At 43.4% G+C, this 25,654-nt stretch overlaps 1 protein-coding gene across 5 annotated transcripts in view; it reads left to right on the top strand.

Moving 5' to 3' along the window:
* MYO9B (myosin IXB) overlaps positions 1-25,654 on the top strand; it is a 209,155-nt gene that overhangs the window by 20,153 nt on the left and 163,348 nt on the right. For all 5 annotated transcript variants that reach the window (XM_075825311.1, XM_075825308.1, XM_075825307.1 and 2 more), the window contains exon 2: positions 14,879-15,763. In XM_075825311.1, the coding sequence (XP_075681426.1) occupies positions 14,933-15,763 (831 nt within the window). In that variant the 5' untranslated portion in view covers positions 14,879-14,932. The remainder of the gene's footprint in view (positions 1-14,878; positions 15,764-25,654) is intronic.

Below are 25,654 nucleotides of genomic sequence, written 5' to 3'. Positions count from 1 at the left end.
CGGATCCCTTTGTTAGCCCAAAAAATAAAGCAATCCTGTGTATCAAAATTTGTATTCTTAAATTGACTGGTGTAACGTTCCCCTTTTAATATTTGATCTTTGTCTTGCATGCTCCCAAAGTCTTACAAACACGTAAGACAAAGATACAATCTTAAGGGGAACTTTATTTTTGACGTAATAGATTGGAAAGATGTATCTAGCCTTCAGGCTAGGGCTACGCTTTAGACTTCTTTTAGCTTTATGAAAGTACGGCGTGGTACCTGAGGCATTCCTACATGTGTATATCAGATTACGCAAAACGCCAACCTGCCGATATTGCCATACGCATATTGTAGCCTGCTGGTGACTTGATGCAAACAGAGGAAAAAGTTTTGGAAGGTGTCGCTCTTATTGGGGCGGGTCCCCCATTTTATAGGCCATTTAGGACGTTTCTAGCATAAATATGGTTTACTAGGAACCGATTCCTCCCAGCCCCACTATTGAAATCTCAGCACCACTTCACTTGGAATATGTAAAAATACGAAAAAAGTACGTACATGTCTTATTCCGGCTGCGGGCTCACCCAAAAATCACGGCCGTGCACATGGCTACGGTCGTGTGCATGAGACCTAATACAGCCATTGCCCTGCTCCTGACAAGTGTGCGCGCGGTCAGCATGTGATTCGGCTGACGCTGCACTAATGAGCGGCGGCGTCTGCACTGAAGGCTGGACATGGGGGTGTTTTGCAGTGCGCCTGCCATGTTCTGTCTACCGTGCCAGCGCTAATTAGTGCAGCGCTGGCCGCATTACCTCATGCTGACCGCGGGCGCACTTGTCAGGAACGGGGCAATGGTGCAGCCGCAGCCCCATTCTGACTACATTCATGTGTTACAATACTAAGCTGTATGGCCGCACAGCTTCCTATCGAAACACTTGAATTAATGGCATTGAACCAGTTGAGGGAGCGCGGAATCTAAATAGTATTGATATTTCGTTTCATCGTGCAACCCTACTATGTAATACATGATTTGGCTCAACTTACAGTATGCCAGATGCACTTCTGTTCCTAACTTTGTAGCTGTCTTTACATGTGCTGAAATATTTTATGCAGTCAAAATGTCTCAAGCTGAAATTTAATTTTTGATAGAATAGCCATGCCCCTTTAAATTTCTTTTCTCAAATCTGTTCTACATGGTGCAAAGCAAAATAAAAAAAATGGTGCATTGTTTGGTAAATATGGTACACGCCACATTATGTAATTTATTTCCTAAATGTGCCCTCACTAGAAAGAAAGGTCAGAATGTTACGTGACGCGTTGGGCCGCTAGAGTAGCATTGTCCTAGTAGCAGCCACTATTAATGATGTGGAGCAGGGCTTAGTCATGTGCTATGCGATAGACTCCATGTAGCGCATATTATGATGCTGTCTGCTTTTGGAGGATTATTCATAATTTAATATGACCGAAGCATGACCTGGAGGCGAGTCGGTCTGGCAGGATGTAGTCTGATTTGTTGTATGAAAATAATTATTCCCTGATGCTTTTAGACCATATTCTTTCTATGATTCTGATGGCCGTTATTCTCTGGCATGGAAAAGACTGTTTATTTGGGAAGGTTTTATTTTTATTCCGACTAAAATGTTTTTCTTTTACACTTTAGGCTCTGTTGGCTGCATGCTGCGCTATTTTTTTTAATTTTTTTCAAACGTGATGGAATCTGTTACAGAGACTCCAAACCTAGTCTCCAATGCAAATGTGAACAGCGCCTTTAAAGGTTATTCACACAAACCGAGTGACAGTTGCTTTTTTAACGGCCGTCATACTGCCGCATTAAGATCAATGTACTTCTAGGGGGCTATTTACATGGCCGTTTCTCTAAAAAGAACATAATCGGACATCTCCTATTTCTGCCTGTTTTCACGGGTTCCCTCAATAGATATGTCTATGAGGAATCTGTGAAATAGTCTCAAACTACTTCAAACCGTTCGAGTGAATAAGCCCTTCGTTTAATAAGTTTGACCGAATAGAGCCTTATTCGACGCCCATGTTCGATCCTTGATATACGGACCGTATGTCCGCTGTATTTCCTGGACCCAACAATTTTCAAGGAACAATGCATTTGTGGGTAAATAAAATTCCTATTTTTGGATGTGCTGCCTTGTTCCTTGAAAATTGTTGTTTCCATTCCAGGTTCCTGTAAAGGCTTGCACCCATCTTATTACATCAAATAATCTCTCCGGTGCTGTGATGATCTTCCTTTCTTCAGGTGTTTCCTGGACCAACCACCGTTCAGGGAGCGTGATCTATGATGCTAGGTGTCCGTGCTTCCCTGCAGGAATACGGTTTCATACTGTAATCCTGTTCTGGATAACTGACACTACAAGCCCGGTTCCCTGAGCTGTGGTCTGTCCTGGAAATACGGACAATACTGTATATATATATATATATATATATATATATATATATAACCCACCCACCCCAATGTATGGGCTATCTTGCTGGCTTTTACTCAATGGGTTTCAAGCTTTCCTCTGGTGGGGGGGGGGTCTACCATGTCAAATCTTGAAAGAGATATATAGTCGTATGCTATTCTATATTCCTTTGGCCGGGAAAGGTCTTTTATAACACACAGGGGGAGTAACTATTTATAAATTTATTAGACAACCGGTTTGTGTGGACATGCAAGCCAAAAATGTACTCCCACTAGCTGTTTGTTAATAATTCTATAAAAAAAAAAAAAACACTAAAAACTTTACTAATGTCACGAATATGACTAATATATTTAAGGCATTCACCACATACAAAACAGACAATTGTGTGTTAAAACGTGTCTATGGACTGCCATTAGGTAGTGATATTTATTACAGTCTTAATAGGGTAACCGAGGATAAGTATTTTGGATTAATCCCTTTTTTATTGAAACATTTTTTTAATGGTTTTACTTTCCTGAAGAATTTGATAGACCAATCGCAAATTGCGGCATTCTTCCCACAAGTACCATAAGCTAATACGATGGCACCATAGATTAATGGATTGCTAGATAGCAGATGGAGGCATTCCTCTCAATAGGACTATATGCTAATACAGAGGGACAATTATTTTAATATTGCCCTATGGTTGTGAACGTTGGAATTGACACGAAGTCAAACGGATTTGCTACCTAAAAAATGGAGGCGTTCCTCCCATTGTTGCGAATACCATTGAACGATCACAAATATTACATTTGTACATTTTCAAACTCTTCAAGATAAGTGGATTATAATTCGGAAGCAGAACGCCTCCAAACATCTGACCATTGATTTGTGTTCCGACGGGGCGTTTTTTTTACGCAGCCGTTTTGTAAAACGGCCAGGTTAAAAAAAACGCCCGCAAAAAAGAAATGTATGTCACTTCTTGAGCTGTATTTTGAGCCGTTTGTCATTGGAAAAACCACTCCAAAAACGGCAGCAAAAAACGCGAGTTTGTTTAAAAAACAGCTGAAAATCAGGAGCTGTTTGCCCTTGAAAACAGCTCCGTATTTTCAGACTTTTTTTGGTTAAGCGTGTGAACATAGCCTGTCTGGCTAGTTTACGTGGATGTGTGAATTAAAAAGATACTTATTCAGCCTCCCTACATGTTTCACCACCTATAGTGACCTCTTCAGGGGAGATGGCTGTTTGTATTACACTCGTGGATACAATGGCGTCTCTTTAACTCTCCATCCCCTCCAACAGACATGAGCGGTCCTAACAAATATGACACACAGCTCGTCGCTGAGCTAGGGGGAAGAACAAAGCCTCAACTGCCGATGTTTTGAATAAAAACTAATTGGGTCTTTGCTTTACAAGTGAGATGATCTATAAAAACCCTCTTCTTCTTCTTCTTTTTTTTTTTTTTGCATCTCACAATATGGATAGACTATAATCTACATATCTAAACCAATTTTTCATAAGCCAACTTCTACCAACAATTTATTAATGTTAGTTATCAACCAGAAAGCCTTAAAGGCATACCCAGTTGGACAGTATTTAAGGGCAAAAAGAATTTGCTCTAGAGAAGTATTAAAACTGCAAGTAGGGACCTATATGCTAAATTTCGAGCAAGAGACTATTCCTGTTAAATTCAAAAGAAAGCCTATCATGAAGCAAAAAGTAGGGACCGTAACACACTAATAAACTGAAAATTTTTCAAACACTCTGAAGCCCCTAGAGATAAAGAAAAAGTGATCAGGTGTATAGGGGCGTTTGACAACCAGAATTGTAATATAAAAAGAATCCTCCAAAAACTATGGGGAATAATGAGGATTTATGTAAAGGGTTGCCATCAAAACCAACGATAACGTATAGATGAGGGAGAAATTTTAAAGAGTCCCTAGTACAGGTCCTTCTCCATTAATAAGAATATCATCAAAAAGTTTATTTCAATCAATTCAAAAAGTGAAACTCCTGTATTATATAGATTCATCACACACAGATGAATTTCCAGCATTTTTTTTCTTTTAATGTTGATTATGTCCAACAGTTAATGAAAACCCCAAATTTAGTGTCTAAGAAAATTATAATATTAAATGAGCCCAATTTCAAAATTTAATTTTAATACCAAAATGTTGGCCTACTGAAAAGTATGTACAGTATATGCACTCAATACTTGGCCGGGGCTCCTTTTGCATGAATTACTGCATCAATGCGGCGTGGCATGGAGGCGATCAGCCTGTGGCACTGCTGAGGGGTTATGGAAGCCCAGGTTGCTTTGATGGCGGCCTTCAGCTTGTCTGCATTGTTGGGTCTGGTGTCTCATCTTCCCCTTGACAATACCCCATAGATTCTCTATGGGATTTAGATCATACGAGTTTGCTGGCCAATCAAGCACAGTGATATTGGGGTTATTAAACCAGGTATTGGTACTTTTGTCAGTGTGCGCAGGTGCCAAGTCCTGATGGAAAATGAAATCCGCATCTCCATAAAGCTTGTCCGCAGAGGGAAGCATGAAGCGCTCTAAAATTTCCTGGCAGATGGCTGCGTTAATTCTGGTCTTGATATAACACCGTGGACCAACACCAGCAGATGACATGGCCCCCAAACCATCACTGTGGAAACTTCACACTGGACCGCAAGCAACTTGGATTGATGCCTCTCCACTCTTCCTCCAGACTCTGGGACCTTGGTTTCCAAATGAAATGCAAACAGGACTTTGCACTACTGAGCAACAGACCAGTCCCTTTCCTCCTTGGCCCACGTAAGATGCTTCTGACGTGGTCTCCGGGTCATGAGTGGCTTGACAAAAGGAATGCGACAGTTGTAGCCCATGTCCTGGATACATCTGTGTGGTGGCTCTTGAAACACGGACTCTAGCCGCAGTCCACTCCTTGTGAATCTCCCCCAGATTCTTGAATGGCCTTTTCTTCACAATCCTTTCAAGGCTGCAGTTATCCCTATTGCTTGTGCACCTATTTCTATCACCCTTATTTCCTACCTCTCAACTTTCCATTAATATGCTTGGTTACAGCACTGTGTGAACAGCCAGCTACTTTAGCAATGTCCTTTTGTGGCTGACCCACTGGGCCGTACCGCCGTAGCGGGATAGCAACTGGCAAAACGATGGTGTACCAAATCAATCTATAAATTCCAAGCACAAGGGTACCTGTGATAGTCCAGACAGTAGCAACGGCTAGGCACGGATGGGATCTTGACGACAGGTGATGCAGACATGACAGATGACACCAGACGTGGTGTAGCCCAGCAGACGTGGCCAATTTGCAGAACTCGACTCCAACACTATAGCGGGCACGGGAACAGGATAACACTAAGGGACCATTTGCAAGACTAACGAAGGAATACGAACAACGCTCGGGCAATGAGCAAAGGGGCAGGGCCCTTCTTATAGTCCAGGATGATCATGAGCTAATTATTTACATGTGCGTGCACTGGTCCTTTATGGGGCAGAGAGGAGAATAAGTGAGTGCTGGCGTCTCATGGGGAGGAAATGTGGGCCAGCGCTCGCCAGACCATGGCTGTGGCTGCCGAGGGGTGGATAATCACGACGGTCCGCGGCCATGGACGTTACACCCTCCTTGTGGAGGGTGTCAATGACCGTCTTCTGGACAACTGTCAAGTCAGCAGTCTTCCCCATGATTATGTAGCCTGCTGAACCAGACTGTTGGACCATTTAAAGGCTTAAGAAACCTTTGCAGGGGTTTTGTGTTGATTAGCTGATTAGAGTGTGACACCATGAGTCTAGAATCTTGAACTTTTACCCAATATTCAAATTTTCTAAGACACTAAATTTTGGGTTGTCATTAACTGTTAGCCATAATCTTCAACATTAAAAGAAAAAAAATGCTGGAAATAGATCACTCTGTGTGTAATGAATCTATATAATAGGAGTTTTACTTATTGAATTACTGAAATTAGCTTTTTGATGATATTCTAATTAATTGAGAAGTACCTGTACATAGCCATTTACATGCAAATTGAACAGAACCAGAACAAACATGGCTTTTAAGTAGACCAAATGGTTTCTTTAAATGCGGTGACTGCAAAGTCTGGGAACAAAATTGTGTGTCAAAGGAAATCGTTTGATAATCCAGTGGATAAAAGAATGTATAACATCCGTGAATTTATTAATTATAAGACCGAGGGCATAATTTACGTAGCACAATGCTCTTGTTCACTTCTATGTTGGTAAAACAGTTCAACAGTTTAGACGGAGGGCATTACAACATATAATAAATATTAGGACCAGGAAGGATTCCCCACTTGCTGAACATGAGATTTGTTTAGATGGACAATCACAGATTTAAAATTCTGGGGGATTCAACGGATTAAGTTGGGCCAACGTGGCTGTAATCCTGACCATTATCCTGTTACTGAAAATAGAAGCTGAACGAATTTACAGATTATATTCGCTCTACCCAAAAGTACTCAATGAAGGGTTTACCTTTACCCCATTTTTATCATTTACTAGAGCAGGGGTCTCAAGCACGTGGCCCGCGGGCCGCATGCGTCCCCTGGGGCTGTCATCTGCGGCCCGCGGGACCCAGAGCCGCTAGTATCGGCTCTGCTCCGAGACTCTGGAATTCCCTGACATCGCTGTCCACATATGAACAGCGATGTCTGGGGCTTCCCCAGAGCCGGAGTCCCGAGCAGAGCGCTGGTGTCGGCTCTGCTCCGGGACTCTGTGGAATTCCCTGACATCGCTGTCCACATGTGAACAGCGATGTCTGGGGCTTCCCCATAGCGGAGTCCCGGGCAGAGCGCTATTATCGGCTTTGCTCCGGGACTCTGGAGAAGCCTCTGACATCGCTGTCCATACATCGACAATGATGTCAGGGGCTTCCCCAGAGCAGGAGTCCCAGTGATGTCAGGAGCACAGCTGGAGTCCCAGGAAGAGCCTACTAGCGCTCTGCCTGGGACTCCAGCTCTAGAGTTGCCCCTGACATCTCTGTCCATAAATGGACAGTGATGTCAGGAGCAGAGCTGGAATCCCAGGCAGAGTGCCAGAAGCGGCTCTGCTCCGGGACTCCAGCTCTGGGCAAGCCCCTGACATCACTGGGGCAGCCTCTACAGAGGGCACTGGGGCAGCCTCTACAGAGGGCACTGGGGCAGCCTCTACAGAGGGCACTGGGGCAGCCACTACAGAGGGCACTGGCATTATCTAGGGGTGTGTTGATTTATCTACAGAGGGCACTGTGGCCTTATCTACAGAGGGCACTGTGGCCTTATCTACAGAGGGCACTGTGGCCTTATCTACAGAGGGCACTGTGGCCTTATCTACAGAGGGCACTGTGGCCTTATCTACAGAGGGCACTGTGGCCTTATCTACAGAGGGCACTGTGGCCTTATCTACAGAGGGCACTGTGGCCTTATCTACAGAGGGCACTGTGGCCTTATCTACAGAGGGCACTGTGGCCTTATCTACAGAGGGCACTGTGGCCTTATCTACAGAGGGCACTGTGGCCTTATCTACAGAGGGCACTGTGGCCTTATCTACAGAGGGCACTGTGGCCTTATCTACAGAGGGCACTGTGGCCTTATCTAGGGGTGTGTTGCATTATCCACAGAGGGCACTGTGGCAGCATCCACAGAGGGCACTGTGGCAGCATCCACAGAGGGCACTGTGGCAGCATCCACAGAGGGCACTGTGGCAGCATCCACAGAGGGCACTGTGGCAGCATCCACAGAGGGCACTGCGGCACTATCTAAAAAGGGGCTGCCCAATCTTGACATGTGTGCTAACTGAGCCGCCGGACTGCATTTAGCGACACAAGCTGGATTGTTGAAATAAGCACGTGGAGAAATATCTTAAATTTTAAACCTAGCGCTATTATTATAGTAATGTAGTATTATTATTCTAGTAATATAGTGTTATAGTAGTTCAAATAACTAATTGATTAACAATAATTTTGTATTGTATCAAATTTGAAAGTAATGCGGCCCGTCAACTTCCAATTTTTTCTATATGCGGCCCGTCGACTTCCAATTTTTTCTATATGCGGCCCACTTACCCGGCCGAGTTTGAGACCCCTGTACTAGTGTATATATACAGCCCAAAAAAAATAAAACAAAGAATTATGGATTTCATTCCTAGATCTAAAATTATGATAACATTTTATGTACTGACCACAAACCGCGGATACTGTTTATGAATGAATACTTAAGATCTTTATGAATATAATTTGGCTCCAGATAAAATCGATAATGTGAGGGATCTAAATGAATATTGACAATAACCTAGACTTAAAAGTTAAATATAACAAGCATAACTTTTGTTCTATTTTTAATCTTCTTATGTGGATGAGGCTCTATTCACATCTGCGTTGGTGTCCCGTTCTGATGTTGCTTCGGAGCTTTCCGTCAGAACGGGACCCTGAGCAGACACAAACTGATTTCAATTGTGACGGATCCGGTGCCCATGCACCAGATCCGTCATAAATTCTTCAGGGAAGTAAAAATATCACAATTTTTTTTTCAATAAAAAGGGGATTCATCTAAAATATTAAGACTGTGTAATAAATATCACTAATGGCAGTCTATGGACACGTTTTAACACACAATTGACTGTTTTGTATGTGGTGAATGCATTAATTAAATATATCTTCCTATTAGTGACATTAATAAAGTTTTTATTTTTATAGAATTATTGCCACAACGTTTAGTGGGAGTGAGGCCCCATGCACATGACAGCAAAAAACGGATCCATTCACTTTCATTAAACACTGACACCTTTCCGTAGCACTACGGAAGGGTGTCAGTGCCGTGGAAATGTTCCGGGAATTATGGAACATGTCCGTTCTCTCGCATTTTGCGGGCCGTGCTCCCATACTTTGTATGGGAACACGGCCCGAAAATGCGGCTGTCAGTCAGCGGCCGGCCGTGCCCGCAATCGCGGGCCGTGATTGCGGGCACGGTCGTGTGCATGGGGCCTAAGTTTTTGGCTTGTGTCTACACAATCCTATTGTCTAATAAATGTATTATATCCTAGGTGACAGCCATTTTGTAATGACAGAGGGGTATTAAATTTGCACACCCCATGCGCAAGTTGAGAATATGGTTTGAGCATTTGGGAGGCAGAAAGCCGTACCGACACCTTAGGTGATTTTTGCAGCCCAGAGAATTAGGAAATGGTGCACACAAGGTTCTTCTACCTTATTCACACAAAGCGTGAAAACTTCTTGTGACGGTCATTTTTTTTCCCCTTTTAACGATGCTCACACTGCTGCATAAAAATCAATGTATTTCTATGGGGTTATTCACACGGCTGTTAAGGGTATGTGAACACACACTAATTACGTCCGTAATTGACGGACGTATTTCGGCCGCAAGTCCCGGACCGAACACAGTGCAGGGAAAACATGATTACAGTACGGGACAGTTGTCCTGCAGCGAGGCAAGGACTCCTAGCATCGTACATAAGTATGATGCTAGGAGCCCGGCTCCCTGCACTGTGTTCGGTCCGGGACTTGCAGCCGAAATACGTCCGTCAATTACGGACGTAATTAGTGTGTGTGCACATACCCTTACACTTTCCCGCTGCAGCCATTGCTTGGATTTTCACTTTAGTTTTTTCCTCCCCACCTTCCAAAAGCCATAACTTTTTATTTTTATTTAGGGCAGGTCTGTGGGCAGTGTTCCCTATAAGGTGCACGGCCGCGCACCTTCCACAGTCCGCCCGCTCATTAAAGTTTAAGGCCCGCGCACTGTCACGGGTGGATGCAGTGGCGTCGCTAGCATCCGAGGGGACTCTGGTGCTAGCGACAGCCACATTCACTTGTATGTGTGTCCTCAGGACGCAGATACAAATGAATACTATAGACTGCAGGCCACATTAGGCTGCAGCCTATAAGTCGCTGGGAAGACTCCCTGCGTAGGCTGGAGTGATGACGTCACGTCATCATGCTGGTCTGCGCATGCGTCCCGCCCGAGAGGCACTGTATATACAAGGGGACACAGGATTGCTGTGTGGCAGTATGTACACGGCGGGGAGAATTGCAGTGTGGTAATATACAGGGGGGGAATTGCTGTGTAGCAGTATATACAAGGGGAGGGGGGGGGGGGCTGTGTAGCACTATATACAGGGGGGTTCACTGTGTAGCACCATATACAAGGGGAGGGGGCTGTGTGGCAGTATATACAAGGAGGGGGAATTGCTGTGGTAATATACAGGGGGGAATTTCTGTGTAGCACTATAAACAAGGGCAAGGGGTCTGTGTATACAGGGGGGGATCGCGGTGTAGCACCATATACGAGGGGAGGGGGGGGATTGCTGTTTGGCAGTACATACAAGGGGAGGGGGGCTGTGAGGCAGTACATGCAAGGGGAGCGGGATTGCTGTGTGGCAGTATACGCAAGGGGAGAGGGGATTGCTGTGTGGCAGTATATGCAAGGGGAGGGGGGATTGCTGTGTGGCAGTATATACAAGGGGAGGGGGGATTGCTGTGGTAGTATATACAAGGGGGGGGGATTGCTGAGTAGCACTATCTACAAGGGGTTGGGGCTGTATCTACAGGGAGGGGCTTTGTGGCTCTATCTACAGGGGATCTGTGTGACTATAAGGACAGTGGTGTAATGAGGGATTCTTTCATGGTTTCCTATAATTGGTGTATAACTGTCTATTTTACTGGTGGTGTTGTAATATAGTATGTAAAAAAGTAATTTAAAAGGAGTTTTCTTTTCTTATTTAGTCTCTATATTAGCATTTACTGGGGGTATTACTTTTGGTCATCAGATCGCCCACCATTGATGGAGACTTGCCCTGCTCCCTAACTGCTCTGCTCAGGAGCTGCCAAGGCTTAGAGGGAACATTGCCTGTGGGCCTTCATCAGGCCCCCAGGCTGCCATGCCAACCAACGGCACCCCGTGATCTCGTCACGGGGGGGGGGGGGTTGGGCCGTTGCCGCGGTACATGGGGCCACCACCGTATTTCTAGCCATTTTAAATGCTGTGATTTTACACACATCGTGTGAATAAGGCCTCAGTCTCAACTGTTTCGGGAAATCTTAAGGGTACACAGCATCTACTATGGAAAAGTTTGCAGATTTACACCTCTGGAGTTCAAAGTGAGCTGCCTCTGGATGGTCTTCGAGGCCCATGTACTTATCAAAAACCATCTCAATAACTACAGAGGTATGGGCAGTGGAGCTATGAAGAACTTGTGGCTTGTTCAAATCTCATTTGGTTATCCTGTTGAGGTGTGTGTGTGGTGTGTGTGTGTGTGTGTGTGTGTGTGTGTGTTCGTTGGTTTTTAATCGGGCTTTCGTCAAGCCGAAAAGTGTCCATTTTTCTTTTGAGGATCCGGAGACCGTTTTATTTTTTTGGTTTGTTTTTTCTTTGTCGAACGTTAGTTTCTTTTTTACATTCGGTCTGAAGCAACAGGAAGCTACAGAATAGGTTCTGTTGCACCATCCTATTTGACATAGGTTTTTATTTTTTTCTCTCTCCATAAAAAAAACTGAAGACTTCGTTCATACGTTTTCTGTTCTTCTACTGAATCATGGGAACAGAAGAATGGAAAAATATGGAGTGCCCGAGCCATTGCATGACTGACCATAATTGCACCTGATGGAGCCCCTTTGACTCTAATGGTTTATGTCAATGTGTCTCGTTTCTGCCGGAAGAAATAGCGCAGCATACGGAGCTATTTTTTTCTGGACCTTTTCACCGTATTTGGGATGGGTTGCACATGTGAACACTAAAATTCTTTTAAAAAAAGCAAAACCAAAAGATGAAACTGATTAGTTCCAAAACTGATACAAATGATCAGTCAAAAAAAACAAAACCCTAGCCTAAGGGCCAGTTCGAACAGCATTTTTTCACGAGGAAAACACGCCAAAAAACGTCCGAAAATGCTTCCCATTGTTTTCAATGGGAAGCGGAGGCGGTTTTTTCCAACGAGTGGAAAAACCGGCTCGCGGGAAAAAGAGGGGACATGCCCTATCTTCGGGCGTTTACGCCTCTGACCTCCCATTGACATCAATGGTAGGCAGAGAAAGCGTATTTCGCTGCGTTATATGCCACCGGCGCTCAATGGCCACGGGCAAAAAACGCCGCAAAAATCGGCGTGCTGGCAGAGGAAAATCTGCCTCAAAATTCCAAATGGAATTTTGAGGCAGATTTTCCTCCTGCAAAAAAACTCTGTGTGAACCCAGCCTAAGGTCACATGTACACAATAGATTTCATCCGTAATTACGGACCCATTAATTTCTATGGCAGACTGACACCTTCCTGTATGTTCATGACAAGGTGTCCGTGCCGTAGAAAGGCTCCATAAAAGATAGGACGTGTCCTATTTTTTTTGCTTTTTACGGACCGTGCTCCCATACTTTATATGGTAGCAAATGCGGGTGGCGGTCAGTGGCCAGCCATGCCCATAATTGCAGACTCTGATTACGTGCTAGTTCTTGTGCATGGGGCCTTAGTTGTGCCCCGTTAAAGGGATAGTCTGGTTTCAGCAAATTAATGTTAATTCATTTTTGTATAATTTAAATTGTATTGTTTTCCTATATACTTTCTGAATTAATTCCGCACAGTGTTCAAGATCCCTACTACTTGTTCAGTATGAACATTCATTATTTACTTCCAGTGAATACAATTCTGTCCATAGACATGCGATGGACACACAGGTGCGCGAGTTGTTGCAGTATGTGTATTGGAGCTGAAGTAGAGCGAAAGCGACACTCTGCTGTCCATAGAAGTCTTTAGGGAGTGGGAGCAGAGAGGGACCCACTGCTGCCCATAGAAGCCTATGGAGGGGGAGCAGGGAGAGACGGAGAGAGACACACGCTGCAGCACATAGAAGTCTATGGAGGGGGAGCAGCAGCCAAGAGAAAGGAAACGTAGGCTGCTGATCAGTTATGTCACAACAGTGCTGGACACTCTAAGCTACACTACGTAATACTGCTATATATTGTCCTCCATGCGTCAGTTTCTTAGGGTGTGCTACAGAGCGGTAGTGGACCAGATTGGCCCACATGTTCAAACGCGGTCCAATAGTTAGACAGCGTGAACTAAAGGCACAAAATTTGCCAAATTTATCACAGTGGTGCATGCGGTATCGTTTTGGCGCATCTTGCATGAAATGTTGGACGTTTTGCTCTTCCTTATACCACTTTTGGTTTGGCTTATTTTGCACCAGAATTTTGTGCTGTTTTTTTAACACGTTTGGCGCACTTTGGTGCATTTTAAGCTACACCCCTTTCCAGCAAGTCAGACCCTCATCCTGCTATGCCACACACCCTTTTCAGAACACCTTTTTTTTTTTTTGGAGTGTTGAGAGGTGCAAAATCAAAACTGTGGTGGCAGTAGTAAACCTGCCCCAATGTTCTCTGCTCTGTATATGGGAGACATGGTAGCAATTAGGCTCCACCCACTAGCTCAAACCTGCAGAGGGGAAAAATGAATAAAAAAAAAAAGTGTCATGTAATGGCCAGAAATGGTTATTCCTCGTGTACACGTGTGACCGCTTATTCTAAGGGTATGTTCACACGAGGTCATTACGTCCTTAATTGACGGACGTATTTCGGCCGCAAGTACCGGACCGAACACCGTGCAGGGAGCCGGGCTCCTAGCATCATAGTTATGTACGATGCTAGGAGTCCCTGCCTCTCTGTGGAACTACTGTCCCGTACTGAAAACATGATTACAGGACAGTTGTCCGGCAGCGAGGCAGGGACTCCTAGCGTCGTACATAACTATAATGCTAGGAGCCCGGCTCCCTGCACTGTGTTCGGTCTGGTACTTGCGGCCGAAATACGTCCGTCAGTTACGGACGTAATGACCTCGTGTGAACATACCCTAAAAAGTTAATATGCTTTAGAGCGACCAGACACACAAGACAGAGCTCTAATCTGATGTGTATGGGGGCCACCCGAATCTCTGAATTGGATTTCACCAAGCCCGATCCCTTGTTCACACGGAAAATAAGCCACTGGTCGACACCTCTGGCTGCTTAGGCCCCTCTCCTCGTTGAAGCAACCAAGAGTGCATGGGTATGGGGAAGTCGGAAGAAATACTGTAACTGTTGAACGGACATTCAGCCAACATTTATTCAATGTGTATACGCAGATACGTTTACCTCTAAAATGAGTTTTGAACGATTTTACACCCACTGACTGGTGCAAATCTCCACATGATGCCCATCTTGGGTGTTGAGTGTTACTGGTGGTGAACAAATTGTATATTTAATTTTTTTTTTTAAGATGAAAATAAAAGCTATTACAGAAAAATATTTTAATTTACTGTCATATACGCTAGCATGAAGCATAGCTGAAAATATTAAATCTGTCATCACTTCCTCTGTGCGCAGATCTGCGTATTTTATGTAGCCGTTTCTTTCGAGTGATGCTTCTAATGTCCATAATAACCTGATCCATGTATTTCCAGTACATCAACCAAAGCGGACTAAACATTTTCTCTATTATCTTTCAGATGCCGATTACATCTGTCTGACACACGGCATGCAGAACCAAGGACTGGCACAGAATGAGTTTAAAAAATGACACCAGCCATGACAAGGCGTCTTACAATCTGTACATTTATTCACAACTCTCTCAAGAAGGCTCCAACTGCTGCACTGTTTTGGCCACAAAGGAATCATCTGCCTCTGATATCATCACAAATGCCGTTGCTGCTCTTGGTTTGGACACTTCTTCTCAAACCTATGTTCTGACTGAAGTGAAGGAGTCTGGAGGAGAGGAGTGGGTTCTAGATGCCAACGACTCTCCAGTGCAGAGGGTACGTCTATGGCCACGCAAAGCCCAGGAGAAGCATTCACAGGCAGAAGGATACTATTTCCTGCTACAAGAGAAGAATCAGGATGGGACCATTAAATATGTCCATGTCCCTAATGTGTCTGAAGAGGAAAAGGCTAGGAGGCTTGTGGAGAGGGGCTTTCTTCCCCGTCCGCAGGAAGACTACAATGATTTATGTAACTTGCCCATTCTTACAGAGTCCGCCATTTTAGGAAACCTGAAAGTCCGCTTTCTCAAACAAAAGATCTACACATATGCGGGAAGTATTTTGATCGCTATTAATCCTTTCAAATTTTTACCGATCTATAACCCAAAGTATGTCAAAATGTATGACAACCACCAGCTGGGTAAATTGGAGCCCCACATTTTTGCTATTGCAGACGTGTCTTATCATACAATGCTGAAGAAGAGAGTGAACCAATGCATAGTCATCTCTGGGGAGAGTGGCTCTGGAAAGACGCAAAGTACCAATTTCCTGATACACTGTCTGACTGCACTCAGTCAGAAAGGCTATGCCAGTGGAGTGGAGAGAACCATATTGGGAGCAGGACCTGTGCTTGAGGTAATATATATGTTACATACATTATATTAGATCTGTATTAACCTAAAGAAGTACATATTCTACTTTTGCAGGTCGTAGAGTTGGCGATTAAACTAGGTGTCCACCATTGTATGTATTGTAATTCATATTGCACTGTTTATGGGCAGCTGAGTCTTCAGGTTGTTTTTTTTTTTTTACATGCCCTTATTCCGCAGTCTCCTGTTTCCTGAATTTTTATTTTTTTTCACATCGTCCCTTCCATTGTCCTGCTACTTCCCACACTCCGCATACTGAGCGCCGAAACTAATTACTAGCATCGAGAGGAGACCTAAGCTCTCCTCAGTGGGCGTTTGTCTTCTCCCTTCTCGCAAAGGTTTCACTTTTTCTTTGCGGAAACAATCGGGCAGGCGACTACGCTACTTTTTTCTTGCGATAAAACGGAAACCTTACGGAACAGAAACTAACGGAAACCATTTGCAACTTAAGCATTACCAAACGGAAGCTATGGTTTCCGTTTGGCTTTACGTTCATTGGTTCCTCCGAGGGAAAGGTCTAACGGAACCCATGAACGGAAGGGTGACGCTGAGGTGAGCAGGCCTTAATATATAATACAACAAACTCGTAGTTATTACTCCACTGTACTCATGAGAGCCTTTGTCCAAACATGAAGGAATCTAAGTTGACCAGCCAAGAAATACAAGTAGTAAAACCATGGCTCCCTGTCTTTGTAAAATACTCCTACTTATGCCTGGAGTTACCCCATACGCAGGAAGTTAATATGGACTGCAGTTTGAAAAAAAAAAAAAAAGATTTGGGAATGGGGCCTGAAGCTTGTTCAAGGACATGTATACCTTTTTAGGAAGGAGGATCATCTTAACCAAGTTATTGCGAAGAAGTCTGAGGTAAGGTCCCACATACTCTACAGTTGGATACTACATAGTCAAGAAGAGGGTACATTTTCTTCTCATGAGATTTATTCGCATATTTGGTGATCTATATACCCAGATATTTAAAAACCTCCACCACCAGTAAATTATAATATGTTGAGGGCCAGTCTGAGTCCCAAAGAGGCATTAGGGCTGATTTGCTCCAGTTATATGGAGTCTTGAGAATGCGGAAAACTCGTCTAAAAGGTGGACAGCCTTGTGTAAGGTCCCGTGCGCGTGACCATAAAAATTATCCGTATTTGCGGACCGTAACACGTTCCGCAATTACAGACCAATTCAGTTCTACTGGTCGTGGACACCTTTCCGTATCACTATGGATGGGTGTCCGTGCCGTAGAAATGTTCCAAAAATTATTGAACATGTCCGTTCTTTTGTGTTTTACGGGCCGTTCTCCCATACTTTGTATGGGAGCACGGCTAGAAAATGCGGGCAGGCGGCCGTGCCTGCAATCGCGGGCCGTGGTTACGGACACAGCCTTGTGCATGGGGCCTAAGGATGTGTCCAGGTCGGCCATGAAAAAATAAGATCATTGGCATATAGGCCATTACAATCCTCCCCATCTCCCAAGGAAATGCCTTGGTATATGTGGTCCTGTCTCAGCCGAAGAGCCAAAGGCTCAATCGCCATCAAGGTTCAGGTTTTTTTTTTTGTTTGTTTTTTTTTTATAAATAGTAAAGACCCATTTGATAAACTGGGAACCAAAGCCAAATTTATTCAGCACTGTAAACAGATAAAATATTGCCATTCCACGGAATCGAAAGCCTTGGCCGCATCCAATGAAGCCAAGAACCACCGTTCTCTACTAGTCCCTCCAACCGGAGAGAGAATTTGCACTCTACGGATATTATCTTTGGTACTTTTGCACGGCATGAAGCCAGATTGGTCTGAGTGAATTATGTTTGGAATGGCGGAATTAAGGCGGTTTTGTTTTTTGTTTTTCCGGTTTCAACTGTACTTAGGACACAGACACAGTTGAACCCCATAGTAGAACAGGGAGACGTCTGTTCCCTGCTCTACTATTCACTGTGTAACACCGGCTGCTCACGGCTTAGCGCAGACGTGATGACGTCACTTCCTTTCGCATATCCGTGCTGAGCCATGAGTGGTTTAGCACGAATGTATCCAGAGTCTGCTGGAGTTCTGCTATATACAGGCATTTCAGGCAGCTTATTGGTCCACGGGGTGCTTAATGCCCGCCCCATTTATTTCTTGTTTAGCCTCAATGCCTGTCCTAATGGTATATACACGGATGATCGAGGTTATATACAGGGATGATGGGGGGGTCCCTGTATATAACCCCCATCATCCCTGTAAATAACACCCATCATCTGTGTATATATATATACCATTAAGGTGTGGACTGTCTGGTCGCCTTGGTACGTGGGCATTGAGGCTAAACCGGAAGTAAATGGGGTGGGCATTGAGGACACGTAGACCAATAGGATGCCTGAAACGCTGGTATATGTCAGGAGTACAGCAGACTCTTAAAAAATATGCGCAGAGACACACAGACCGGAGGAGCAGGGGGATCGCCTTGTCTTGTCGTTGAAACTGGTTTAGGTGAGATGTTATTTTTATTAAACACTATTTGGGCACAGCTCTAGTGTAAGGGTCTAGAAAGTGTGGCTACATTTTTGTGCAGTTTGGCAGAGGTTTGATGTTTGCTGACTGTCTCTCCATGGATACAACAACTAAATGTTGATCTATATCAGGTATACTATTAAATTAGCATAAATTGTTTGAAAAGTTAGTGTCCGTTTAAACAGGACTGAGTAGCATGGTGACAGATCCACTTTAATCTGCTCATGCTCCGATTTTGTTTTCAATGAAATATATTGTATCTAGCCACAGATCTTGTGACATATATAAATAGAGTGCAATGACCTCATTTGTGTATTTATTTCCCCTTTGTTTGACTAGGGTCTAAGCACTGAATTGTTTCGGTCTTCCTAATTGTCTCCTGCTTTTCCCTGTGAAGCCGATTTACTGGCTTGTAAAATAATCCGATTTTTATTGGGGAAGGACAAGAGTGTACAAAACTTTGTAGAGGATCAAAACCTCCCAGCTTTCCTGACTTGTCTGTTTTTGTAAAAACTTGTATTTCTCATGAAAAAAACAAGGCATCCACTTTTCGAACTCTGTGTTGCACTCGTGCTCTGTTATTTCTCCTGGAAATGTATGAATACATTGTCAATAGGGTTTGTCCCTACACACCTTCATGTCAAGGGAGCTTTTTAAAGAATATCAATCACTTCCTGGGAGACATGACTGGCCTTAGGTTAGCTAGTGCCACAAGATTATTTTGGCACCCTGTCCCAACCTTCTGCACCATTTCATAGCAGACCAAAATAATCCAGGGCAGAAAAGTTATAAAGTTTATCCTCTCCCAGGTATTTCCTCCTTCAGGTATAATTTCTATCCTCCCTCCATATTGCTGCTAAAACAATATGCGGCACTAAGATCACAGCAAAGATGTTCCCTGTACACGTTTCTTTCCCCCCCCCCCCATCAAAAACATGAAGTCCCACACAGCAGTCAAAATCTCCGGAGACTTCTACTGCTCACTGACACTAAATCTATTATCACTAAATTAGAGGAGTTTTTTTAAGAGAAATAGAAAATAGAAAACAGCAGCACTCACAAAACGAAGTTGTATTGGTGCCAAGCAAGTCGTCCTGATCCAAGGACTAAACAATGTAGACAATTCTTGCAGCACTCCAATTTGTGAAAAAATTTTGGTTTTCTTCATTCAACAAGAGCGACGTTTCTGTCCAACAATAGGACCTTTATCAAGCATAGTGGCACATCAAATGGTAGTGATATATATAGAGCAAATTACTATTTACATAATTAATCTCATTAAAAATACAAATAAAAGTGCATAGTGCAAAAAAATCATAATGTGATTACGGTATCGGATAATATATGGGATTGATTTTCAAACAACCGTACAAAATAACAGATCCATATAAAATTGTGTCATTATTACATAATCTGATATACAGCAGCTGTATCAGAACTAAGAGTAGTAAATCGACTCACCAATCAGAACTTTAGGCCTTGATTGTTAAATATATCCATCAGGTTATAGTAAAAATATTAGACAACCTCAATCGCACATACATTTATTTAGTTGATTGGTTAAAATTGTCGTGGAAGTCAATAGAATCTGAGGTTAGTGTCTCTTTAACCTGAGTTATTTTGTAGTGTTAACTTTAAAAACAAAAAATACTTCCTTAAATGTAACAGCATGAGGCATCCACAAATGTTCCTTTTTCTGCATGGCCTTCATTTTAAAACTCTGCAAGCTTCCACTGTATGATCCAAAAGATGCTTTCATCTACGATGGGGGGGCTTACAGGCAAACTAAGAATATTTTAAGACCTTACAGTTGATATTGGTGGATCTACCCTGCCAGAAAATCCAATTTATTTTATCTGCATTTGTCACGATCTAGGGGTATGCGGACCCACTAGGCCGCTCTGCTGTAGTGGAGTGCCAGCTGCAAATAACCATTAATAGAAAGTCTAGGCAAAGTCCTCAGCGCAAGAGTACCTGTAGAAGTCCAGACCGTAGCAGAGGCTTTGTCATGGATGGAGCTTGACGTGGCAGATTACGCCAGGCATGGCAGATGATACACACGACTCTAAATAAAGGCAATATGCAGAGGAAGTCTGTGCAGACGGAAGATGTGCAGACGGAAGATGTGCAGACGGAAGATGTGCAGACGGAAGATGTGCAGACGGAAGATGTGCAGACGGAAGATGTGCAGAATAAATAGATTTGCCAAGCGAGGAGCAGACAGTAGGCCAGTCAAAGGAATAAAATGTGCCATTTTAGAGAAACTGTCCACTACTACCCAGACCGTAGTACATTCAGTCATTGTACGGACTATAGATACGTGAGGTTCTTGTGATCCGTATAAATTATAATACGGTGTATAGTGCCCTCCAGTAAGGGTCTCCACTCCTCTAAGGCCAGCTTGTCGGCCAGCAACTTCCGATCCCCTATGGAAAAGCTGCGCTGTGCAGGAGTGAATAATTTTGAACAAAAGCCACATGCCACCATCTTGCCTTTTAGAGTTTCTTTGACATAGTAGTGCTCCAGGACCAACGGAAGACGCCTCTGCCTCCAGAGAGAACTGCTGAGATGCATCAGGAACTGAGGTGAAAGCGCTCTTGAGGTTGGTAAATGCTGACTGCCTCCGGAGGCCAAACCTTGGCATTCACCCTCCTTTTGGTGAGGGCAGAGGTTGGAGCGGACAGAGCCGAGAAGTTCGGGATAAATTGCCGATAGTTTGCGTATCCCAGAAATCGTATGGACCGTAGACCCTGTGGATGTGGCCACTCTAAGGGTATGTGCACACACACTAATTACGTCCGTAATTGACGGACGTATTTCGGCCGCAAGTCCCGGACCGAACACAGTGCAGGGAGCCGGGCTCCTAGCATCATACTTATGTACGATGCTAGGAGTCCCTGCCTCACTGCAGGACAACTGTCACGTACTGTAATCATGTTTTCAGTACGGGACAGTAGTTCCACTGAGAGGCAGGGACTCCTAGCGTCGTACATAACTATGATGCTAGGAGCCCGGCTCCCTGCACTGTGTTCGGTCCGGGACTTGCGGCCGAAATACGTCCGTCCATTACGGACGTAATTAGTGTGTGTGCACATACCCTAAGAGGGACTTCACCTTATCTGGGTCCATCTTGAATCCACAGTCTGATACAATGGAGCCCAGGAAGGGCAGAGCGTTCCTCTTTGAACATACACTTTTCGCATTTAGTGATTCCTCCTGAACTGCGACAGAACTTGGCGAACATGCTTCCGATGTGTTGGGTAGATCAGGATGTTGTTCAGATAGACCACCACACAGACATACAGCGGATCCTGGAAGATGTCATTTCTAAACTCCTGGAACACAGCTGGAGCGTTACAGTCCAAAGGGCATCAAGAGGCATTTGTAGTCACAGTCCCAAGTGTTGAATGCGAATTATTTTTTTTTTTTGGGTGGCCTCTGAAATAAAATAATGTTTGTAATAAAAGAAACCCAGAGATCTTGGAACCCCTGCAACTTTTTTATCATCCATTATATCATGTTCAAAGTTATTTATGGAACTTCTTTTAAAGCTTCTCTACAGGCTCAAACCAACTGGTTTCCTGAATGTCTTTCCACTTGTATTGAGCAGCACAATTTGGGGGCTTTCATTTTTTTAGGCTGCATAATTCATTTTCATATCGGGGTGGATTATTTACACTTACAAAAAGTTGTACTTGCCGCACAGCAGCCTTCCCCCTGCTCTTGCCAGCATTGCATCAAGAGCTTTATAGATGAAGTCCATTATGTGGTAGATCTACGTCTGCTTGGATGGCAAATAGGTTTTATGTAGGATAGCACTGGAAACTTAGTAGATTGGATTCATACCTTACTTAATTACCTGTAATCTTATGTAAGTCGAGCTGACGGAAATATGTGGAAATGAAAAAGCTATTTCAATGAACACGTCTGCTTTTCTATGAAACTGTTCATTTTAGAGCGAGCATTTTTGGCTGAGTAAACGTGGCAGTGTTCGTGGTTCAAAAAGGGTGTGTACTGAAAGGCATAAACATATCGTCCTAACCAAGACCGAGCTTTTGTCGTTCTGCCAAGCTCCTGAGAGACCAGAGATCTGTGCTTCCAGTTTTGCATTGTAAAAATGTAGTATAATCTAATGTGAGGGCCGATAAGATGGTTTTGCTCACACTGAGTATTGGCTATTTACTTATCAGCCTGGATGATGTGTCGGAGTCTATGCACACAAGGCTGTTTAGTCCTCCCTTTCTCTAAACCAAACTTTTTCATCCCGTATGGATTTCTGTATTTAACAAGGCTGATTACAAACCCATTGCTTTCAATTCAGATCTGCATGAATACATTTTGAGTAGGGCCCATTCACATGAGCGTGAATAACGACCGTGTGCTGCGCATGAAAATCACGCACAGCACACAGACTCAAAGATTTCAATGGGGCCGTTCACGCAGCGAGAGTCCGCTGCGTAAAAGTCACTGCATGTCCTATATTGGTGCGTTTTCACACACCTACACGCCCCCTGAAGTTAAAGGGTGCGTGAAAAACACGCACCGCACACGGATGCACATCAATTTGTTTGAAAAGAAAATCAAATAAAAAATGTGCTTTGCAAGTGCGTGAAAAACGCATGGCGCTCGCAAAGCACACTGATGCACAACTCAACACACTGACCAGATTTACGCGCGTTTTTGACACGCGTGAAACTGATACGCTCGTGTGCATTACTTGGACTTTAATGCAAATAAGTTTTTAAATGCAAATAAAAAAACCTGTTGCTAATCAATGACACACCGTTCTTTTCTAGATGACGTCAGTCATCTGTATGTGATGACATCTGGTTTTCTTAGATGTACATGGTTACTTTTTTTTTTTTTTTTTTTTCTTTTTTTTTTTCTTCCCCTAAATTAAATATTCGCAAGATGGAAAGTTTTTGTTTTTTTTATGAAGCTTAATAACATTGCATCCATAGTGCCAAATGGTGATACGTTTGTTGGCTTTTAAAAGTGGACCTTTTACCTCACCTGACTTGTCAGCTTTAGCAAATACTTGTATTCCCCATAATTTAACAATTCTGGAGCATCTTTTCTTAGAACCCTGCATTTGCTGTTCCTCTGTTGTTCCTTCTAGAAGTTTATGAATAAATTGACAACTGGGTGTTACCAGGTGTGTGTGTGTGCCTGCCTGTACACTGTCTGATGCTGTCCAATCAGTGGTCAGTCTAAAGAATGTGTTGGGACACACCCTTGTGACAAGGGGAATGGTAGCGCCCAGTTGTCAATTCATAAATTTCAAGGGGGAATAACAGAGGAACGGCACAACAGAGTTTTAGGAAAATATGTTTCAGAATTGTTGTTTTATGGGGAATTCAAGTATTAACACAAGGTACAACTTGCTATGTACACTTTTTGAAATCATATACAGCTGCTTTGTATCCTGTATACAGAGCAGCTGTATCTTGCGCTGACCCCTGTATCTGTCAGGTCAGTGGCACTGACTGGTTCAGTGTCACCGGATCTTGCGGGTCTGACACGCAGGATCCACCTGTAATGGATCACATCTAAGTCTTCAACTTCGATGTAATCGATCTAGCAGCTTAATCCTGCATGAAATACAATTATTTGTGTGTGTGTGTGTGTGTGTATATGTGTATATATATATATATATATATATATATATATATATATATATATATATATATACTACCGTTCAAAAGTTTAGGGTCACTTAGAAATTTCCTTATTTTTTTAAAGAAAAGCACAGTTTTTTTCAATGAAGATAACATTAAATTAATCAGAAATACACTCTATACTTTGTTAATGTGCTAAATGACTATTCTAGCTGCAAACGTCTGGTTTTTAATGCAATATCTACATAGGTGTATAGAGGCCCATTTCCAGCAACCATCACTCCAGTGTTCTAATGGTACATTGTGTTTGCTAACTGTGTTAGAAGGCTAATGGATGATTAGAAAACACTTGAAAACCCTTGTGCAATTATGTTAGCACCGCTGTAAACCGTTTTGCTGTTTAGAGGAGCTATAAAACTGACCTTCCTTTGAGCTAGTTGAGAATCTGGAGCATAACATTTGTGGGTTCGGTTAAACTCTCAAAATGGCTAGAAAAAGAGAGCTTTCATGTGAAACTCGACAGTCTATTCTTGTTCTCAGAAATTAAGGCTATTCCATGCGAGAAATTGCCAAGAAACTGAAGATTTCCTACAACAGTGTGTACTACTCCCTTCAGAGGACAGCACACACAGGCTCTAACCAGAGTAGAAAGAGAAGTGGGAGGCCCCGCTGCACAACTGAGCAACAAGACAAGTACATTAGAGTCTCTAGTTTGAGAAATAGACGCCTCACAGGTCCTCAACTGGCAGCTTCTTTAAATAGTACCCGCAAAACGCCAGTGTCAACGCCTACAGTGAAGAGGCGACTCCGGGATGCTGGCCTTCAGGGCAGAGTGGCAAAGAAAAAGCCATATCTGAGACTGGCTAATAAAAGGAAAAGATTAATATGGGCAAAAGCACACAGACATTGGACAGAGGAAGATTGGAAAAAAGTGTTATGGACAGACGAATCGAAGTTTCAGGTGTTTGGATCACACAGAAGAACATTTGTGAGACACAGAAGAACTGAAAAGATGCTGGAAGAGTGCCTGACGCCATCTGTCAAGCATGGTGGAGGTAATGTGATGGTCTGGGGTTGCTTTGGTGCTGGTAAAGTGGGCGATTTGTACAAGGTAAAAGGGATTTTGAATAAGGAAGGCTATCACTCCATTTTGCAACGCCATGCCATACCCTGTGGACAGCGCTTGATTGGAGCCAATTTCATCCTACAACAGGACAATGACCCAAAACACACCTCAAAATTATGCAAGAACTATTTAGGGAAGAAGCAGGCAGCTGGTATACTATCTGTAATGGAGTGGCCAGCGCAGTCACCAGATCTCAACCCCATAGAGCTGTTGTGGGAGCAGCTTGACCGTATGGTACGCAAGAAGTGCCCATCAAGCCAATCCAACTTGTGGGAGGGCCTTCTGGAAGCATGGGGTGAAATTTCTCCCGATTTTCCTCAGCAAATTAACAGCTAGCATGCCAAAGGTCTGCAATGCTGTAATTGCTGCAAATGGAGCATTCTTTGACGAACGCAAGGTTTGAAGGAGAAAATTATTTCAAACAAAAATCATTTTTTCTAACCTTGTCAATGTCTTGACTATATTTTCTAGTCATTTTGCAACTCATTTGATAAATATAAGTGTGAGCTTTCATGGAAAACACAATTGTCTGGGTGACCCCAAACTTTTGAACGGTTGTGTGTGTATATATATGTATGTGTATGTGTATATATATATATATATATATATATATATATATATATATATATATATATATAAT

The sequence above is a fragment of the Rhinoderma darwinii genome, chromosome 1 (assembly GCF_050947455.1).
Source record: "Rhinoderma darwinii isolate aRhiDar2 chromosome 1, aRhiDar2.hap1, whole genome shotgun sequence".
Taxonomy (NCBI): Eukaryota; Metazoa; Chordata; class Amphibia; order Anura; family Rhinodermatidae; genus Rhinoderma; species Rhinoderma darwinii.
Note: the sequence above shows the minus strand (reverse complement) of the source record. Positions and strands in the feature narration are given on the sequence as shown.